The sequence below is a fragment of the Tinamus guttatus genome, unplaced genomic scaffold, assembly GCF_059628265.1.
Source record: "Tinamus guttatus ecotype Peru unplaced genomic scaffold, ASM5962826v1 Tinamus_guttatus_pri_ptg000048l, whole genome shotgun sequence".
Lineage (NCBI taxonomy): Eukaryota > Metazoa > Chordata > Aves > Tinamiformes > Tinamidae > Tinamus > Tinamus guttatus.
In genome coordinates, this window is record NW_028288582.1 from 8523499 (window position 1) to 8536909 (window position 13411).

Consider the following 13411-nt stretch of genomic DNA (forward strand, 5'->3'; position numbering starts at 1 on the left):
GTATTGCTTGATGTTAATGTTGGGCAACAGTTCTCATTGCTAATTTGCCTGTCTTGTTGGCCTTTCTCTTGGGCTGCGGATCTGCTTTTGCTATGTGTTATTCACGGCTTATATCGCTTGTTCAGGTTGCTTCGCTGTGTGCTTTTCATTTCCAACAAATCTTTTACAGCTATTGTTCTGCTGATGGTAGATGTGCATGAAATCTGGTATGTGGAACTTGAACCTCAGCCCAGATTTAATTAAAACGATTAAACATGTTCTCACTATGGTTCTCAGAAGGAATTTTGCTGGCCCTCTTCGGATGAAGTATAAATTCATTTGATCTGATGCTTTTACAGTGCAAAAAATGTAAGAGCCTGATCTGCAAATCTTTAAAGCAAATGCTTCTCCAGTAAAATCAATGGAGTAGCACCTATTTACTGCTGTGATGTGATCAATCCTAAATACCTATTCTGACCTGCAACAGATGTCATGCAAGAAAATTACTAAATGTGTGTGCTGGGACACCTGGTTTTGTAGATTTAATACTGCATTAAAGATATTCTGAATTTTAATAATTATAAATACCAAATTATGCCATAGGCAACTTATATGAAACAAATCTAGCTAGGTTACCACTTGGATGTCTTATGAGCCATACCTAGCCATGGTTTGTCCTCTATTCATGCTGCAGGGTACGAAATTCCTGGGTGCCAACCTGCCTATGGCAACCTAGAATTCTCCAGGGCAGGCTCGCAAAATCTTCACCTTCTCTCTGGGACAGGTAACTAATAAGTGATGTTTTGTGAAGTTATGCTTTCTTTCTGACTTTCTGATGTCTGTAAAAATGTTTCATTTCTTCACGTCAGTCTGTAGTCTCTCATCATTCAGTTGTGCTACATTTTCTGAACAAGGGGAATGAGAGCAGATCTGTTTATTACAGTACTCTAGGTGCTTGCCTCAGCCAAGCCGGTAATAATAGTTATTAGCAGGTATAAGAGCTGAAAGTTGTTTAAGAAGCTGCAAAATCCTTCCTACTATTTGTTAATATTTTCTTCTAGTGGAATAGTTCTTAAAATTTAGATGCTTGAATTCCTTTGTTGATACCAGAGTTATTCGAGCAGTTTACCTACCTTTCTTAGTTGCCATTGTTTGCATGTTCTTCAGACTTTTCTCTTTACTAGGTTTCCATTAATCTTTGGTCTTCTGAAGTAAGGTTTTGTCACCATGGCAGCTACGGAGATGGTGAAAGGATGAAGGAGTTATGACCGATTCTAGTTTACGTTCTTATGCAGCAAATAGTTTAATTAATGACTCATTTCTCCATATTTTGCTTAGATTTTCTTCTCCTTTTCCCTTCCCTTTCTTTCTTGCTTGACATTATTACAAGTTGCAGGTATGTAGAAGAAATATTCACTAATCTTATAGTTTTCACTCCAATATGAAATATTATAATATATTTCCTAATGGGAAATTAATCAGATAAAAATAATGACAGAATAAGCTTTGTGTGTCTTCTTTCAGTCTTTTGATTTTCTATAAATAATACTTGTAAATTTTCACCTTAAGAAAGCTACCATTGGAAAGACATAAGTAAAATTCTTTCGCTCTTTCTTGGCATGACATCTACTCTCTACAGAGTGAAAAACACAACAGGTTTGGAGAAGCGATTTACATTCCTGTTTTGCAGTCCCTAGGGCTCTGCACGTGCTTTCTATTTTTACCTGGGATTAGATAAGGCAGGTACAAGAATAGCTTCGTTCTGCTGCATGTCCTTGTTAAAATCAGGAGGTGACCAGTAAACTCAAATATAAACAGCACTTGTATAACTTTTTCTTTCAAAATGCAAAACGTTTGTCCCTGATTTCAATTTGATTGAATATTTTGAATGTCTTTTAGAATTAAAACTGATTTGCACAGCCATAGTGCAATCACTTAATTTGATCATATGTGGTGTTTTTAAAAGGATGCCTGTGAGGAAGTTCTGAGTCTTGAGATAACATTCAGTGGCCTTTCGGTATGCACCTTCAAAAAAAAAAATCTTACCATCCACTTGTAGTCCTAATTTTCAAACAAAAATAAGCTTACTCTTATAGAGGAAAATACCACAGCTTATCTCCAAGTACTCCAAAATTTAAAGTGCACAAACACAGGATTTTAGGTCATGAGATTTAGCCATTTCAGAAAAAAAATGAACTGAGATTGAAAGATGATTCTCATATTTTCCCGTGCTTTTTTAAAAAGCGCAAAAGGGTCTTTTTTATTATTATGGCTTCCTGGATGCTTACTTTTTTTTCCTTCTTGTTTATTGAGCCAAATCCTATCCATAGAGGTTCAACATACTTAGATTTTTAAAATACATATCTGGAGATTTGTTTTTCAATTATATTTGAAAACATCAGCTTGCTGAAAGAAGCAAGAACAGTTGCTTGTGAAAGTGAAAGACAGTGAATATGACAACTGCCAGCACTTACAAAATAAAGGTGGGTCCTATTTCAGCCTGGTGCACCTTAATCCTTAAAAAAAAAAAGAACACTGATCACAAAACAATAAAAAGTTCATTTAAAAAAATCAGTCTCGATTCACCAGGAATGTCAAAGCAGTCCCACTGGAGGGCAAAAGATTGTAGGCTGTTTTTAGGTAATTCACATCTTAAGGCACAAGAGGAAAGCCTGTAGAAAATGAAATACCTTGTCACTCTGCAGGATTCTTCAGGATGCGACATGCTGAAGCTAGATGCAAGCAGGGGGCTACTAAGTACCCTCTGAGGAAACAAAATACACACTGCTTTTCACATTGGCACCAGCACCTCTTCAGACCCCTGTCTGCTGCCTGATTAGGCCACTGTGCATCTGCAGACATATCTCTTACTCCCTGGCTTATTTCAAAAGCTACAGGAGAGCTAATGTCAGGGTGCTGGACTACTAGAGGGATTTTGATGGAAGAGAATCCTGTTCCTTCTCCTTCATTTTTTATCCCCATAGTCAACAAATCACAATGTTATATAGGAAAGCCTGTTCAGGGGAGTGAGCAGGATAAAAGAGGACTGGTAAATCTTGATATTAGGTTGAGAAGTTTGTATGAAATTATGGCACACATGCTAAGCAGAGTTGAACTTGCTATAGGTGAACTCATTAGGCTCTTGCAGAATAGGGCATATATCAGTTAAGAAGTCCTAAAATAGTGTGATAGAATGAATAAAACTAGGTAAGGCTCAAAATAATCTGCCAAAGATGACAGATGGCAATTTCTTTCTCTTTTTTCTTTCTTTTTTTCCCTTGAAATATCAAGTTGATCAAAGAGTGAGGATCATTTATTACTGTAGGAAAACTAAAAATACCTTGAAATATTCAGGCAAAATAAGTTCATTCAGATAAAAAAAAAACAGTGGTTCTCATTCTTCCCATTCAATATATCATACATGAGTCTGTGTGGAGTAATAGTTTCCCTCAGAATCTAAATTACATAGCACTGCTGAGAATTCCGGTGTGCCAAGGCTAAGGTGTGTTATTTTATCAGCTCTGTTGTTTCTATCTACAAATCAGTGACTTATTCTACTGGCTATAAACCTTCCTGAAAGTCTGTAGGGTTCACTTCTGTGGCATGTTGTTTTAGTGTATGATGTGTGAAATATGATAAAAAAAACAGAAATTGCAAAAGAATTGCACCATTATCTACTGGAAATATCTGAGAGATCAGTGCTGTGTCTCATTCTGAGCAACAGCAGCATTATCTCCTGTACTATTTGGTAATAAAATTTGGAAAGTGCTGACTTTTTTTAAAAAATAGGCATCTACATATTCAAGTTGGGGATATAACACAAGGTGTTTGTATGACTTCTGACACAAAAGAGGATCAGAATAGAACTGTGACCAGAAATAATTAAATGATAATTCAGTAATTCATTCAGGACAGACAATATTCATTGTTTATAAAGGAAAAAAAAAAAAAAAAAAAAGCAGTGACATCTACAGTTCTTCCTCCAGAACCAAAATGAGTCCCCAGAGACATACACTGATTTTTAAGCCAGAGGAAAGAGAAAAAGACTGGGAAAGGAAGGAAATAACTAAGGTGAGAGCAGAGATGATAACCTCTGCCCCTCAACTTAAGTCTGGAAACTTTATACAAAATGAGATAGGGTCCAAATTCCTTTCCTGGTACTAAAGCACATTTCTATGCTACCCTCTCCCTCTTTTTCAACTTCAATCTTCTAAAAGAAATAGTAAGATATTTTTCAGTTTGTTCCTGGGCAGTGGGTTTCACCCACTCTCCTTGCATGCTGTACTACAAATAAAAAGCACCATGCAGAAAAAAGCCACGTTCCTGTTTCAGCACAGCTTGATTCAGATGAATCAAGGATTGGGAAAGTAAACAGACTAAAGCAAAAGCAAGAATAGTTTAATAACACAATTAAAATAGAACTATAGGCTTGTGAGCTGATGTGGTAAGCTATCTTCAGTAATTTCCAGAGGGAGTGCTTACCCATGACTACAAACCAAAGCAATCTAGAAGTTGGCTGCTAGAAGCTGTAAGGAGAGCTGGTGCAACTGAAGGATGCTTGCTGAATTGCCTGGAGAGCTCTCTCTGCCTTACAAGTCATAAATTGAAGTCTACCTCTAATTTTGCTACCTCTATTTCTCAATACCTATCTTTTTCCCCCCTTCTTCTTTCTCATCACTGCTTAGCAGTCTGGATTCCCTAGTGAGATGCTTTGCAGACTGCTAGGACTCTGCCGAACATTAAAAAGCAGGCAATGTCTGTGCCACGGCTTCCAGTCATTTTGTGTGTGAGACAACCCCCCAATAGCCTTTGTTACAGCAAGATAAAGTATTTGTCACAGTCAGCCCTTTTTCCTGCTTTTCTTATCCTTTTGTACCTTGCAAATATATAACTTACCATTTTTTCCTGGTCAAACACTTTATGCCAACCTCTCAGCCTCTGAATGCAAGAAAATAAGGGCATTTACAGAGATGAGTCTGCTTCTAGAGTTACATCAGAGTCAGGGGAACAAACAGTGTGAAGATCCAGTCCCTTTTTCCAGGGCTATCAGTAGCATCCTAGGAATGATCAGCATGGCTCTGTCACTGCTGTCTCAGACAAATGCTGGCTGAGGTTTGCCAGCTCCGTTCTCCCTCAGCTTCACTAGCTGACTCATTTCACAGGTGCTCCCAAGCATTTGAACAGGGATTAGACAGCAGTGTGGATTAGGGCAGGAACATAAGTAGTGTCCTCCATGAGAATATAAACATTCTCTTGAGAATGAGTCAGGAAGCACATATTCCTTCTTGAACTGCATGTTTTTTTTTTCTTCTCAAGCATTTTTTTTTCCACCTATTCACCCCTTCATTTTCCTGCAACACAGAAAAAAAAAGTGAGTGGGGACAGTCTTTATTCAGACTCCCTCAGGACTATTTATCAAACCTAATAGTATGTAGTTAATGGTATGCATTTAAAGTCACTAACTCTAAGAAATGTCTTGCAGAGTGAGCTGAAGTCAGTCAGTCCTCAAAGAATTTAAGGAGAGTCCAATGGAGGAGACAGACTGCAAGAAGGCAGAGATTATAACAATTTCTGCTGCTTGCAGTGTTTCACACTAACTGAGTCACCTTCGAATTTAAGCAGAAATTTCTCTGTGCACTGCCTTCGTTTCTCACATACAGCCAGCCTGGCTTCACTCAGGTATTTAACCTCAAAAGGTGTCCTAGAAGCAAAACTGGTGATCTTGTTAATAGGAAATGGAAATTCGTTTTGAAGATTCCAGATCCAAATCAAGTCAACAGAAAAGTCAAATCAGTCCTCAGAGATGTGACTCAGCTCCTCAGTCTCTGTGCAGCCGTGTACCAAGCGTAGCGCTGGGCTCGCCAGCGCAGCTGCATGTGATACGCAGTGCACATCCTGATTTATAATTCTGAGTTCTTTCCTCTGGTGCTCTGCAGAATAAAATACTCCCTAGATGGAGGTCTGGATTCTCACTGTTCATTTTCATTTGCCCTTTGCAGTTTTCAGCACACTGGGGAATCACAATTGCCTGGTGAGGAAACTTCATTTAAAATAATCAAAACACCTTCAGTGCCTATTTCTGAAAGCTGTAATTTTATTCATGGTGTTTTTATTCAATCCATTCAGAACCTTAGGTTATGGATAGTACTTTTAAATAAAAACCTTTTTTATGTCTTTATTATAGATATACTCAAACTTACCGTGTTCCACTGACAACAATGTCGTTCACTTAAAACAGCTCAGTGTTGACAGCTGGTCCTCTAAGGGTTTTTTTGCATGTCAGTATGTGACTGAATGTTCATATCTTAATCTCCTCATATTACAGTTAATACTGAATGCTGATTTGGATAGATGGGTCTGCCAGCTCCATATACTTGTTATAAAAGCCATCCCTGCTGCAACAAGGACTGATTGTTAGATCAATATAGATAGAATGTAGTGCAGTTTTATTTTTAATTCAGGTGACTTTTTTCCACCTTTTATGAATAAAAAGTCCAGCAAAGTTTAGATACTTTTACCATATAATATCTCTTCCCTGCTCTGAATTTTTAACTGAGTGAAATGTGCAACAATCATGTACTCAGATCTTGAGTAAAGAAAAGCTGTGTTCCAAAATCCAGCAATATTTATGTTTCAAGGTAACTATATCCATTCTCCGGGCATCATAAATGGAGTCTAATATTTTGAATCTGTCTCACAGCATTCAGGACTTCAATTGCTAAGGAACTGCTTTTTTCCTCCCTTCCGAATTATTCCTTTATGTTTCTGAAAAATCATCCATCTTCCCTGGTCTCAATCCTGCCAGCATGCCTGAAACCTAAGGAAAGGACACTTTTACTTGTTTTATATGTCCATCAGTCATCTGGAAACCATCTGAGCTCCAGATCTGGATCACCCACACATTTGTTCTGAAGCATATGTACCGGCCTTCCCTCTCCTAACCCAAACTCAACTTCAGGTTGTTTATTTTGAAAATGAGTACTGGAAAGAAATTCAAATGGTTTAACACTTGTAGATAGACTGAAAAAGCTATATATATACCAAGGAAAGATAGACATGCAACCTGACAGGCAAAATGATCATTCTCTGAATGAACAAACTTCTTTGAAAATAATGGAGAAAATCAGTGGACATGCTAGAGTGAAAAACAAACAAACAAACCAACAACAGCAACAACAAAAAGATCTTAGTGAAAATCTCAAAAAAAAAGGGTAAGCTGAATGAAGAGTGTGTGCATCTGCATTTATGAGAAAATCTCTATTTTAGAACTTGGATATTCATTTGCCTGGGATTTTTTTTTTTTTTTTACCCTAATACAACAGCAGCATGAGGAAGACAAGAAGCACAGGAATGTGCATAGTGGCCTAGGTCAGAGCATCAGGAATTTCTTCTGTTTCTCCAATTAAATGAATTTTAAGTCCACATTTGAATTCTTGGTATGACAATATATCTGGATCTAGTCTGGTTAGCTTGAGATCATCTTTTTAACCAGCAAGCATCAGGTTAGCCACAAAACTACAGACAAGGATGATTCAGTTTTAGCAAAACTGTGACCCTGAGCATGTAACATGCAATAAAAATTTGATTAACACAGAAATCCAATTGCTGTTTCATTAAAGAGCTTTTCATTAATCTAGAAAACACTTGTAAAAGGCTTGTGCTTCTTTTCTCAGCAACTACAAACCTCAGAAACATTGCTGGAGGCACAACTTCAGCTCTCTTCTTGCTGCTCTTGTTCCTGGGATGCAGTACAGGTGGGAAAAGCAGTGTCCCAGTCCTTCCTTTCCCACCTGGCTGACTACCAGCATCTCTCTATTGCTAGACACAATCAAAAACTGAAGTGGGGACGTGGGCGTTCTCTGTCCCCAGGCTGCACAAGCCACCCATTCCCGGAGGCCCACAGAAGGCCCACACTGTCAGGCTTCCTGGCCCCGGGCTCTCTCAATGCTCACCTCCCACAGGACACCAGAGCTCCTGCTTTTCACCAGCTGTCTAAACCCTCACATCAAGGCCAGGGACATAAGCAGTCCTGTAGTCCTTTCCAGAGTCCCCATGTCTTTTGCCTCTTTGCAGGCTCTTTCCTTTGCAAGTGTGTATGTTGAGCTGACCTGTTCTGTCTGCTCTCTAGATAAAAACCCCCAGGAAGAAAGAAAAAAAATGCAGCATTTTTTTTATTTTCCAGTCTATTTTTTAAATTTCCATCAGTCCTTCCATATTCCCTGTCATATGATGCCTTTTTTTTAAGATATGACACATCACAGGTGCTAAGCAGATCAGATAATTACTTTTAAAGCATTTAGTGGCTCTATTTTGCAGGCCTCCACACAGCCTAAGCAGACAAGAAAGGGAATACCGTTACCTCATCTTATACATGGCACATTGAGTCAGGAAGAAGGGGAGTTATCTGACGAGATGTAGTTATATATGCCTAAGCTCCTTTACTAAATTCTCTTTGTAATTAATGGGAAGAAACGGGTACTTCCAGATTTGCGTCACCTCATCTAAAAGTAGGCTTCTAAAATAGGATAAATTAGTCTCATCCTAATAATGCCTGCTTTCCACTACAGACTAGAAATAGGAGCCACACTGACCAGCTAGAACTGACATTTGCATGTGGTCAGATCGCTCCCGCCATAAGTCGCTTGTCCAAAATAACACACGGCAAAGCCAGGAACATGATTTTGAGGCTTCAACACCAGTGTAGGTTAGTTCCTGCTTACACATTCTTTCTCTTCTGATGAGATATTTACCCACCAGACACAATCACGTGGGTATAGGGTTTCACATTAAAATCTCTGTTTCACAAGCAAGAGATGAGAACATTCAATAAGGGTTGTTAGACACTCCCATATCCTCATTTTGCATTCCCTTCACTGCTCACTTCCTTCCTTACACTGTTAATCATATTCTGTTTTGCTTAGTCCTAGAGCTATGTGAAGGAAAGCAATCAGTCCATTCAAGGAGAATTTCATCTTCTCAAAAAACGCCATTGCTCCAGGCTGAAACAACAATGCAGAATCATTTGCAAAGGAAAGCCCTGAGGTGTCAGACAGATGTGAAAGTGCAGCCAAGCACTTGCACCCTGCATGTGTAGGTGTTCTTGGGCTCTCCCAGAGTTACAAGCCCTAGAAATCCTCCCCCATCTAGGCAGCTGAATAGCCACAGATCACAGAATCACAGAAGGGTTGAGGCTGGAAGGGAGCTCTGGAGATCTACTCCAACCCCGCTGGCTCAAGCAGAGACACCTAGAACATGTTGCACAGGATCACATCCAGGAGGGTTTTGAATACCTCCAGAGAAGGAGACTCCATAACCTCTCTGTTCCAGTGCTCTGTCACCCTCACAGTCAAGGTTTTTTCCTTAAATTCAGGCAGAACTGCCAGCTTTCCTCCATCTTCAGGCCATCTGCCAGGCAGATGAGCTGGCAGGAGATCAGACAGGTAAAGTGAAAACCTGCTCATTTTCCAGCATACCTTCCTAAGAATAGAGCTGTCATCACATTGCATTTCAACTCCAATTGAAATGCTCCAGAGGACATATGTTCACCTGGAGCTTTTCCAGATAGCTCTACTTCCAGATAGACTAATCCTGACTGATTTTTGCAGGATGAGACATTGTCCATCTTCTCTGTGTGCATCAGCTGATGTATCTGACCTATGGCTGAGACTGTATGAGCTGCAATAACACGTAGCTTGAAGTACAGCTAAGGGGAACACAGAGAAAAAAAAAAGTTTTGAAAAGCTAGGATGGTAAATTGCTAACACCACAAAAATACCAGGAATATTGATTATAATTTATTTTCTCAGTTTTCTGTCTTGGTTTGTACAGCCTTCTCACGTTCTTCCTCTACAATAGACTGCTTTTCATTAAATGTAGAACCTGAGCAGTGCTACCTCACAACTGATAATACCTTCCCTAAAAAGCTTCTAAATTGTTGCTGAGCATTATCTCCTACAAACAGATTCAATGGCATATCTTGGTGTTCCTTTGTAAGGCCATTACCAAAGAGAACAGGGCTTCAAAATCCCTGTCAAGGAGCAATTCTGAATTCAAACCTGACAATTACTGGCAGTGATACAATGTTTATGGAGACAAATTTTCACATCAATGCATGTTTTCATATCCTTTTTATAATTTTTTTTGTTCTCTTTTTAAGATTGTAAACAGAGCTAATTGATAAAAAAATACTTTGGAAAGTCTTAAGACACATTTTTAACAACCTTTAAAGTGGCCTCCCTTGAGAGGCTTCTTACAGCACTTTAAATATTTAAAATTGTACTTATCATCCTCATTTTTAGTGAAATACTTTAATGAAACAAAATGGATAATGACTTGCAAACCATGGGTTGTCACAGGAGCAGGGCTTTGGAGATCATTAGAAGAAATAGAGAACCACTCATGCAAAAGGGCCTTCTCTACAGGATTCTGGAACCTATCCTGTAATTCCTCACTCGCTCCAGCTGTCTGAGTTCCAGGGAGTCTATGCAATATAGGATTTGCCTTTTCTAAGACATAACATTACCAGATTTCCACAGACTATTTTCTAATTGCAATTATATCTTATCCTTTCTCTCAGTTGTACTTTTTCTAGGGAACTATTTTCTTGTTTTTCAGCTATACAATGAATATATATAATAAAGAATCATGAGGGAAAATTAGCCATGAAAGATAAATTAAGAGTTTACCAACATTAAAAAACTGCATGTGGCAAGCAGAAAAAAATGCAGCTAGTTTTGTGGAACTTGCAGTCTTGGATAAAAGTAAAATGCAAACTGCAAAATGCATGTTAACTTCATGAGTTTATATTTTAATGTTGTATTTTTTCCCTTCTTTTCAACCCTGTCCAAATTACCATTACCAAATTTACAGTGATACATATAAAAAATGAAACATTCATTATGTAAATCCCAGACTTCTAGAGAAAAAAAGTATGCAATAAACACAGAAGAGAGAATTCAGGAACTGAATTATATATTAATACAGCAAGCCACAAATGAAGGAAGTTTTTCAGAGAAGGAAAATCTATTTCATGAGAAACTCAAGAAAAAACTTGTGAAATACCTTAGATTTGTATAAAACAAAATTTGGGCCTCTGACCCTCCTGTTAGAAGCACAGGGAAGATGACCCATTGTGTGTTCTTCTCTCTCTCCTTTCTCTTGCTTGTCTTGCATTTACTTCTCAGGTGTTTGTTTCTATATAACTGGAAGCAAGAGAAAACAGCAGACTTTACACAAGACCAGTAGCACACCTAGACAATGCTCAAATCATGTCCAGATCCACACTGTAGATACCCCTGGGAATCTGCAGGCAGTGCTACACCCCCCGGTACCCATTCTGTGCTTTCGGTTCCAGATTCAGGTTTTGTGCCAATAGACGGACTATCATGAGCATGAGTTTCATTGACCCACCACTTAAATATCTTTTCAAAAATTTCTTGACTCAAAAAAGATATAAGCAGACGCAGTGCTTTCCCCAATTGGGCCTTTTTTTCAGACAAGTGGCAATAAATTTCCTGCAATTCCTGCTGTCCCAATTTTTGTCAGAACATGATTTCTCTGTTTCTAAAATTTTTAGGTTTCTATCTGGTAGCTTGTATTTTAATAATGATTTATTGTTACATACCTGCCACCCCATTGTAATTAAAATCAATAATTTGTTTTAAGAGCAGCCAGCCAGTTTCAGATCAACAAGATGAATCAATGCACACACAGAGAGGAGTTCTGCTAGGCTTGGGAAGTTTTTTTTTTCATTTTCTAAAAATGAACATTTCAGGCTGCCATCCTAGTTTCCTATCTTAGGTAACACTTAGCAGAAATAATGCTCTCTCACAGTATGGAAAGCCAGTTTTTGCAGAATTATGGTTTGCTGAATGGGAATAATTTTGATCTTTGACGTTGCCTAAATTATGTCTTATTCACCTTTTTTCTTCTTTTTTGATTTTTTTAACAAAGTTATAGATACGATTTACTAACCAAAGCATTATATGAAAAAGACATCTATATATCTCTCTCAGTATAGTTACAACGTGCTTTCTTTCAGTGAGATTAATAATCCCAGCCTGAAAGCAAAGAATTCAAGAAAACAAATGTTTCACAGTGAACTTCAAGGGGACAAAATGTTAAGTCTATCCTTTAACATTTTGCTGCACCAGGGCCCTAGCAGAAGACTCAGACTGCCAAAGCCCAGCTCCTTGAAAGTGGTTCAGAGTTGAACCCCAAAGCCCACGTGAGCAGCTCAGCCCAGCCCTGCCTGACACCTAAGGAGCAATATCTGCCTGGAGCTCAATTTTTGAGCTCTATTTTCCTCCACATAGCCAGGCCTAGGCATACCATATGGACAAGCGTCTTCATCTGAGGCCCTAGGTGCTTTGCTCCCGCTTATGTTTCATACAATTCAGACCCAAAGTGTGAAGGTACCTAAACTGTGAAGCTGGACTCAAAGATATGGGATATTTGTCTTTTTGTTAACTGGTCATTTGCTACCACTCCCTAGCATGGCAGTTTAGTGTAAGTACCCCTGGCCAGACCTAGCATGCATGAACCACCCTTGAATAGCACAAAGCAGCACCCTGGATATTTTTATTCAAAAAAAACAGCTTGACAACCTACTATCTACTTTTTTTGTGCAGATCCTAATGTTTAGATTTCTAGAAGGGCAGAAGACCTGAATTCAAGTCCTTCTTCACTGCAAACAGTTTTGAAATCCTACACATAAATATCCTACACGTAAATAGCAAGAACAGGCAAGTCAGAAGCAGAGCATAGGGAAGGCAGAATGATGTGACATGTAGACATGAGCAACCAGCGTTCAGATGCTCATGTCCCTATATAACATTTTAGTTCTATTCATCTAGTGAAATATAAATGCTAAATGATTTTATTACCTGGAGTGGCATTTAATGTCTGAATTAGAATATATTATTTTAAGAGAATATAACTATAAGTGGTAATCTAAGTAAAACTGTAACCACGCAATATGTGTAATTGAAACAGAGCACTGTGTTGGCAAAACATTAGACTGTTTTCTAGATCTAAACTGCATGGATCAAGTAAGCAGCAATTGTAAAGTTTTTCCATTAACTTACTGAAGCTCCTATCACACACTGTAGAAGAGAAGGCAGTCACGCAAGCCAGCTCAGATAAGTATTTGTTGAAGACCAGCATGTTGTTCCCAACTCTCTTGTTTAATTATAGATCCAAAACATTATTCTACTGATGCTGACAGCACTACTGACTTAACATCAAAGGGAATCAGGATTTGCCATTATATTCTGAAATAGTATTTTTAGCATGTATTCAGAAACAAAAGCAAGTGCATCATGTGGTAGTGCTTGTGTGATGGCAGACTCCAATTCTGCAGAGCCTTGGAACTCCCAGCCGGAGCCAAGGGAACACTTCGATCCCAGCAGTGGCTGCAGTGTCTATGCCCAAT

General features: G+C 38.6%; 1 protein-coding gene across 2 annotated transcripts in view; it reads left to right on the forward strand.

The window, feature by feature from the left end:
* The window catches only part of BEGAIN (brain enriched guanylate kinase associated), a 141232-nt gene that overhangs the window by 70430 nt on the left and 57391 nt on the right, over nucleotides 1–13411 (forward strand). For both annotated transcript variants that reach the window (XM_088539650.1, XM_088539651.1), the window contains one exon: nucleotides 674–763. In XM_088539650.1, coding sequence (XP_088395776.1) covers nucleotides 674–763 — 90 coding nt within the window. The remainder of the gene's footprint in view (nucleotides 1–673; nucleotides 764–13411) is intronic.